The 8,767-nt window shown below is 30.7% G+C and overlaps 1 protein-coding gene across 3 annotated transcripts in view; it reads left to right on the top strand.

Annotated features, from left to right (window-relative positions):
* LOC106460492 (axoneme-associated protein mst101(2)-like) overlaps positions 1-8,767 on the top strand; it is a 34,955-nt gene that overhangs the window by 2,061 nt on the left and 24,127 nt on the right. For all 3 annotated transcript variants that reach the window (XM_013920197.2, XM_013920196.2, XM_013920198.2), the window contains exons 2-4: positions 1,704-1,981; positions 4,433-4,606; positions 6,276-6,335. In XM_013920197.2, the coding sequence (XP_013775651.1) occupies positions 1,730-1,981; positions 4,433-4,606; positions 6,276-6,335 (486 nt within the window). In that variant the 5' untranslated portion in view covers positions 1,704-1,729. The remainder of the gene's footprint in view (positions 1-1,703; positions 1,982-4,432; positions 4,607-6,275; positions 6,336-8,767) is intronic.

Below are 8,767 nucleotides of genomic sequence, written 5' to 3'. Positions count from 1 at the left end.
TTTCCAAAAATGGAAAGAAGTGGGGGGAGGGCAGCTGTGTTTGATACACTGTATGTAGCAATATCTCAGCAAATAGAAAATGTAGGAGGTTCTTATGTTATATTCTAGCTTGTCAGTATTGGTAATTTGACTTCCTAGTTTGTAAGAAACTGTAGACTTGGTGTTTGTACGTCAAAAAATTAATCTGAAAGCAAGGTGTATTCAACAAACCATGTGACACACAAAAAATCAATATTTAGGATTTTTTTAAATATTTACTTTTAAATTAAGAAATTAACAGATACCCCTTGTGTAGTTCTGCACAAAATTCAAAACAAACAAACAAAAGACTTTAATTTAGTACTTTCATCAATCCTGTCAGTGAAGTTTCACACAGGATTTCATTGGAACTTCTAACATGCAAAGGATATAGCAGAAGTTCTTATTAATAATGTAATAAATTTTAAATTATTGTAGATACACAATATATATATCTATGTATACTCTGGAAAATTTACTAATTAAATAAATTTATTGTGCTAGACAACCATGCCATTTTGCTGCACCAACAAACGTGTTCAGATATGATATGTATAATGAGTTATGGTAATTAATATAGTAAATTTTTGGTTTTAATATACCAAACATTAAAGTATACATGACCATTAAGAAATGAAAAGTACAAAATGATGAGATAAAAAAATTTGGGCCTTTTGCCTTTCTATATTCTTAATGTAGGGAAATTTTTGAAGCCCATCAGAATCTAATTCATGTTTATTCAAAATAAATTCAGTACCTGTAATTAGAAAAAAGGTTGCATCTACATATAATTGTGACCTTTTGAACATGATAGTATGCTTATTCAAGACACTGGAAAGGTGCATGATAACTTCATCTACAAACACTTACTGATAAATTCCTTAGTGTATATTTTAGAAATGCACCAGTTAGATACATTTATCTTGCAAGGTACTTAACTATATTAGAAAAGCAGCTAATTGTAGCCTTCATTCAAGCATGTTTAATGAGTTAATGTATTTAATATGTATGTGTGGATTTACAATTCAAAACTCATTTTAATTGCATATTGATGACAGTATGCATGTCTTTGTAAGCTTTTACATTACATAACTATCTGTATTATTACTGAGTTTTCTGCTCACTGATTTATGAAGTACATTTGAGCGAATAATGAATTAGTTGTGAAATCAAGATGTTTGTGGATCTTAGTAAAAATATAATTCCTTTAAATATTGGAAGGATCCTGGAATTTTGTTCTTTTCAAATGTATGAACCTTGCTTTTAAATATATTTGAATTATTTGTTGCTGTAATGTGCATATATATACAAATTGTAGTTAAGCCCTGATAATTGGTTTAAAAGTTGCAGGTTGTTTAAAAACTTGTCAGAAGGTGTTAATAGCAAATGAGATATTTATATTGTAATTTAGTTCATGTGGTGGATGAATAAAAATTAATTTTAATTCTTTATCATTCAGATAAGTATCGCATAACAGGCTTAAAATTTTTTGATATCAGTAGATTAACAGTGACAAATTATCCAAACTACTCCCGACACCATTCCACCACAAAGAAATGAATTCGTGCAATCAAGTTAAATTAAGAGGATGAAAATTTAATTCATTCTTTTCTATTTTTATTCCTAATCACAATGTGCATTGTTATTTATATTTTTATATTATTTCTTGTGTGATTTCTGTTTAGATTGATCACTTTAAGTAATTAATGAGATGGCCTATAGAGGATATGGAGGACCTTGGGAACAGGGAGGCTCATTTTTTGGAATGAATCCTATGGGTGAATATGATCGATACAGGCATCTTGGTGGACCAGGTAGTTCCATGCGCTTTAATGAGATGGATAGAAGTCGGTATGGAATGCAAAGAATGATGAACAATGGATTTGGAGGAAGGATGGGACCATCCATGGGATTTATGGCCCCAGGGCCTGCTGATTTCCGTATGAGTGAAAGAGACAGAATGGTATGATTGTTGAAATAATTTATCTAAATCCTTTTTTTTTTTCTAACAAAAGATAGAAGTTTATATAAAACAGGTTAAAATAATAAATGCAAGAATTTGATTATTAATTTATATAGTTCAAATGAATGTGTAGCAAGTAGCTAGCAAGTACAATATAGTAGCATAACAGTAGTCAACTAGCTGCAGAAACTTCAGTGGTAGTAGCTTGACTCTTTTGAATGTTGCTCATTTTTATCTGTTTTTATTTATACGAATGTCACACACAGCAGTGCACTGCATTCTCAATCAACCAGTTGGCTGTTTAACAATTGTACTAGTGTACTTAAAAGGTAAAATAGTTGCAATAATACTATTTCTTACCACAGTTTTTTTTTAAGGTTTGGCTTCTTGTTGGTTGCAATTAGTAATTTTTTTTTGGTTTTTGAAGTTTAAAATATTGGCTACATGTGTTATATATCAATATTTGCAACTTTGCTACAAAATCTAGTGAGAGAGGTTTTATTGCACTTAAAAGTTGGTCACATCATAATTGAATTTTAAAATGTAACTCACCTAGTCTTTAAATAGTAAAGTTTAGTTTCATGGTCCATGTTAAGGTCATAAATGCTCACATCTGATCTTAAGACATAATGATGCTCTCATTATTGGCAAAATTTTTGTTATTTTCTAAATACCCAAGTGTAATTTTTACTCTTAGTTAAAAAAAAACAGTTAACAATAGTACCCCATGATTTTCAGTTGTCATTTACTTTTTTAAGAGAAATGTCCTGAATTAGTAATAAATTATAATTACATTAATTAGGAGGCTACTTACCATTCTTATGCTTGTTAAAATTTTTTGTTTTTTTTCTATGATTATGAACACACTGATGCTTTTTCCAAGTTAATTTAAACCTAGGAATTGAAAACGAGTATTTTGTTCATTAGGTTTTGAAAGCCTAACATGGTGGTTTAAAATTTTAGTAATTATATAATTGTTAGGTTGTGTTTTAAATCATTGTGCTGTAGAGTTAATACATATCCATTCATCTCAAGAGCATTGTTTTGCACTTCTCTACATTTTAATTTTTTAATTCATCCAAGTATTACTAAATTGTTTGATCTTTGAATTGTGTTGATTATCTGAGAAATCACACAATCATTAATTTTAAGATATATTTTGCTGATTACTTGTATATTTGGAATAATTATCAGTCTAAGGTTTTGAATACATTAATTGAAATGTGTAAGAACTTGTTAGTCTTTAAGTAATGCTTTAAAGTCTGGGCAATCTGGCTTATTGTTGTAAATATGGCTTCCTCTCACCCATTAATGTGAAATCTTGAAAAAAAACATTTTTAATTGTTTTTGAGGTATAATCATACAAATGCAATTTTTCAGCACATTATGTTTTGAAAACATCTTAGAATTACCAAAAATATAAAAAGCATTTACACAAAGCAGTCACGTGTGAGTAAAACTGAAGTAATTTGAAAGAAAATTAAAATATTAATTTTATAACTATTCCCTTTGATTATTCCAAGTTTTATGTCTTTTTAACATTTTTGTTATCACATTCCCTTTTATAACAATTTTATATTGTATTTTTATTCATATCCATTGTCATAGAAGAACTTGTTTCTATCCTGTGTTTTTATTCTCTTCTTGGAGTATACAAACACAGATCATAGAAACACATTATTACATGACAAAAGGGTAGTAGAAATCAATCAGGTTACTTCAAATATTTTGCTTCTAGGTCAGACTAGATCTCTATAATGTTCAACTTATGCATACATATGACAAAAAGGTTATTGATGAGTACACTACTGTATTTTTAACCTTGAAATTACATACTTTTTATATCTCTTTCACTACCAGTGGGCTCCACATATTGGGTAATTTTATGTTTTTGAATGCTACGATTCTCTAGTGTAAAGAAATGACCAAAATCACTTGGTGATAGAGTAAAATCATTCATTTTCTATATAAAGTAGAAAGGGAACCTCAGCAGTAATTAGTGGGATTAATGGCAGTATTGTATCTTTTTTTGTGTGTGTTTGTGTGACTTGTAAGTTATTAGGCACCCTATAACCAACAAAGTCATGGACCTATAAGCAGTTTGATGCATAAATAACTTATGTAGTTTTAAACAGTTCAAATGACCCTAATTATAGTTTCAGGATTAACTGAGCTAGAATGTGTATACATTTACTTGTATATTTTTAGAGCAGTAGAACACACATTATTTAATTATTAGAAAAACTTGATAAATATTCTTTTATAGGTTTCATAGGTCATATACTTCTGGAAAAATATGGATTCAGCATGATGGTAAAAAGCAACTGTACAGTAATGATAAACAACTTTAATGCCACCTGTTAAACCTGAAACAGTCCACTTGCATGAATTGTATAATTTTTAGTTACCTTTGTAAAAAAGTTTCCAAACATACTATATGTTTTGTTCCAGGATGGTTTCAGAGACCAGATGCCAAGGAAAAGGTTTGCTCCTAGCAGCCCTGGTGGTGGGCCACGTATGAAGCGACAGAATTTTAGTGGAAACGACAGACGCAAGAATAGAAAGAGAAACAAAGGAGATGATACTGATGCTTCGCCTCAGTCTAAAGAACAAGAAAGTGGAAAGGTAAAATCTAACCTACTATAAAACTGTGTTTTATTAGGATTTTAACTTTAACTAACATGGTGTTAAAATGTGCCCAAATAAAAAATACTCCCAGTGTCATGATTTTTATGTTGTATTAAGATGTTAAATTATTTTAAAGAAATTTTGCAGTATGGAAAATCTTATTGAATAAGTGTTTTCTTTTGGAGTCTAATAATAATATTTCAAGTATGACTTATTTTACTATTTTAATAACAGTTTTATAATTTTTATTCATTAAAAATACCAGGGATCCAAATATTATGTTCTCGCATTCCTGAGGAATTTACTTTTGCTTGAGGAATTTCATTTTTTTAGTTAGCTTTCCCAACTGGGAATGCATGGTCCATCCATATTCCTTTAGTTATCACAATGAAAGTGACCATATTGCATGAATTAAATAAAAAAAACAATTCATGAGGGAATGCAATCTTCCTGATAGCTTTCCCTTGAGTAAATGTAATTTTATTCCATTATTTTTATCCCTGAATACCATATTGAAATCAATTAAAAAAAGTAAACTGGTATATTTTGCTTAGAAACAGTTAAGTTACACCCTTTTGCCTTTAAGCAGCATTATTTATTTTTATTAGATAGCAATTAGTAAATTATAAGGTTCATTAAATTTCACTGGACTTAAGATACTTTATTTTTTATCATTTTTGTAAAAAAAATCTTATTGAAACTGAAGTACTAATAATAACAGCAGGTGGAGCGTTTGATCAGGCTTATTTGGTCTATGAAAATAGATTTTTAGCTCTGCCCAACCAAGTTCTGTTTGTAGCAAACCAACACAATTCAAGTGTTTTAGTTGAGAGGAATTCTTGGAAGGTTTGCCCTCTTGACCCTTATAATGCCTGTGGTGTTTGAATGGGTGATTAGATGTTTCTTAAGTTGAAGTAATTGTTTTGGATATTATTTTTCTTTCATAGTAGTAAATATGCAGTGGTAAAGAACTCGTCCTTGGTCTTGTACATATTTTTTATGATACAAGATGATAGAAAAAAGGAAAGGCTGGAAATAAGACCTTATCCATTTTAGTACTTTCAGCATGTAGAAGCTTATTGTTTTATTTCATGTGTATTATCTCAGAAAAAATTTTCTTCACAAATGAAATACTAATGTATGATTCTCTTCTTTTTTTTATTTATCAACAAGGCAAATACAGTGCTATATAGTTAATGTATACTTTTGTGTTATTTCACTGTTGTAAATATTTAATAAAATGTATCTAAACTATGTTAAAATTAACTAGTACTAAAGAATGAATTTTGTGTAACCTTGCAGTACTGTCTAGTTCTTAACATTTAGCAGGAACATTCTAAAATGTTTAGAATGCTCAAAAATAAGTACATTTATAGCCTAAATAAAAATGGCAGAATTATATTTTCATTTGTAATTAGACCTAAAGTTTAGCAAAAAAAAATGTTTTTGCCAGTTAATAAATTAAAACCATCAATTGTAATTTTAGTATAATTCTAAATCATTATAAGAAAGCTCAGAATTATGTGAGAATTGTCATTATTTTTCTTGATTGAAGACTTAAATGCAGTTTTCATAATATAGCATATGGAACCAGATTTGATAAAACATTGAACAATATAAACATTTGTCAATAGAATTTAACACTTGATGTTGTTTTATTTTAAAGAATACTGAGAATACAGAGAAAACTGAAAGAAAGAATTCAAAAGGCCAAAGAATGCAAAGAGTAAGTATTTATCTGTCCTAATAATTTGTTACAGCATTTAATTTTACATTGATATCCATTTATATGTGTTTGACTTTTTTGTGCATATTTCACATGAATTTGTTTAAACAAGACTATAACCATAACATTTTGGTGATTTAGATATCTTTTTTCTTGTCAACTGGTATGAAACTTATTCATGATCGTGATTCTTACTTGGTATTTAAGAATTGTTGTCCAATAGATGTGTAGTAGTGAGTTCTGATAAAACTAAATCATACCAAAAACAAAATAGTTTTGTGATTGTGAAAAGAGAGAGCAATAATATAGTTGTAATGATATAACAGTACTATTCTGTTACTAGCTGGGAATCCTGGATTTGAATGTGTGATCTTTAGAGATAATAATATACCAGTGGGAAATTTTCTCAACTATCAATTGAACTATAGGCATTATTTGTATTAGCAATTGTCTATGTAGTGTTAGACATATAAACCTTTTCCTTCTCATTTGTGATATTGTGCCTGAAAAAATATAGAAAGAAATGTAAAGTCACTTTGGATAGGAGAAAATTTTCTAAACACTCAAATGTTAAGCAATGATAGGAGCACCATATTGCTATAAAGTAGATTATTTCATGAATTATATTGTTATAATTCACACAAAGCAGATGCGGTATTGCTGCAATAGCTACTTGTATTTGTCATCAAAAATCAGATTTAAAAACTGTCTTGCTTGGTTATTGTGTTGTAGACACTTCTCTCCATATGTAGTATATATAAAAAAAAGTCATACTGTTTTTATTAAACATTTCTTGGTGTGTACTTAGTTGGTGCAAGGAGATCATAATATATTTTTGTTGGGGGGGGGTATTAGATTGAAGACAAAATGTAGATTTCTAAATTATATTGAGGGACTAAGAGTGATATATATGGTTTGGTGTTTGTTTTGACATGTATAACGTTTTTAACATTTTCATATTGCTATTTTAAACATTTTGGGTTTTCCAAGTTTGGAAACGTCTTTTTTTTTTTTTATAAAGTCTTGCTTTAGAATGTTATTAGACTGATCAATTTTTACTTGTAGCTTAAATGATGTAAAATATCAAGTAATGAAATTCTATATTACAGTTATTAGGTCATCAAGAAATTAATGTCGCGATTTGGAACACTTTCATTAACCACCCTCCAAAAAACTTACATCATGTATAATAGTTGAACGAACCACCTAAACATCACATTAGTGTAATCTATATATAATGTGTAAAGTTTAGTATTCTCTAATCCCTTATAGTGATGGCACACAATGAGACACACATTCAGTGTGTAGTGCTGTTTGAATACAGAAGAGAAATAATGCCTCTGTAGCCACAAAGAATATCAAAGAAGTTTATGGAAATTTTTTGAACGTTTGTAAGTGTCAACAATGGTTCAGCAATTTTCCTTCATTGGAGTTTTCCCACATTCCTTAGATGATTATGTATTGTTTCACGAGAGACATGCAATTTCGAGGTCACATCACGGGTGTGTTGCCTTGGGTTAAACTCAACAAGCATCTTCAGAGCATCAATATCAATTCCAACATGTCGGCCCCTGCCATCGCAGTTTTTCAGGCTAAAGTCACTAAAGAAGGTGTTTGGGTGCCTCACGAACTCTCCGATGATAATCATTTCCAACGTGTGAACGTTGCTTCGCCTCTTCTGGCCTGTAATGTGCGTGAACCATTTTTGGACAGAATTGTCACTGGTGACGAAAAATGGATTCTTTATGCGAATATTAAATGCCAGAAACAATGGCTCAGTCCTACACTAAAACCTGGACTCCTTCTACAGAAAATGATGCTTTGTATTTGGTGGGACATCAAGGGAGTAATTCATATCAAACTCCTCAATCCATAGTAAACTGTCAATGCAGAGATCTATAGTCAGCAACTGGAATGTTTAAATCAAGCCCTTCACTCATCAAGGACCAAGGTGGCTAGGGCACTCAACTCGCAATCTGTGGATCGCGGGTTCGATTCCCCATTCCACCAAACATGCTCGTCCTTTCAGCTGTGGGGGCATTATAATGTGACGGTCAATCCCACTATTCGTTGGTCAAGGAGTAGCCCAAGAGTTGGCGGTAGGTGGTGATGACTAGCTGCCTTCCCTCTAGTCTTACACTGCTAAATTAGGGACTACAGCGCAGATAGCTCTCGTCTAGCTTTGCGAAAAATTCAAAACAAAACAAACATCACTCGTCAGTCAGAAAGGTGTTCTTCTTCTCCACAACAATGCATGTTCACATATGGCACGTTTGATACAACACAAGATTATAGAGTCGGGTTGGGAAGTTCTCCCTCACCCACCATATTCTCCAGATATGGCACCATCTGATTACCATCTTTTTTGCTGTATAACCCATAACATTTTGGTGATTTAGATAATCTTTTTTCTTTGCAAACTGGTTAGTGAA

The sequence above is a fragment of the Limulus polyphemus genome, unplaced genomic scaffold, assembly GCF_000517525.1.
Source record: "Limulus polyphemus unplaced genomic scaffold, Limulus_polyphemus-2.1.2 Scaffold780, whole genome shotgun sequence".
Taxonomy (NCBI): domain Eukaryota; kingdom Metazoa; phylum Arthropoda; class Merostomata; order Xiphosura; family Limulidae; genus Limulus; species Limulus polyphemus.
Note: the sequence above shows the minus strand (reverse complement) of the source record. Positions and strands in the feature narration are given on the sequence as shown.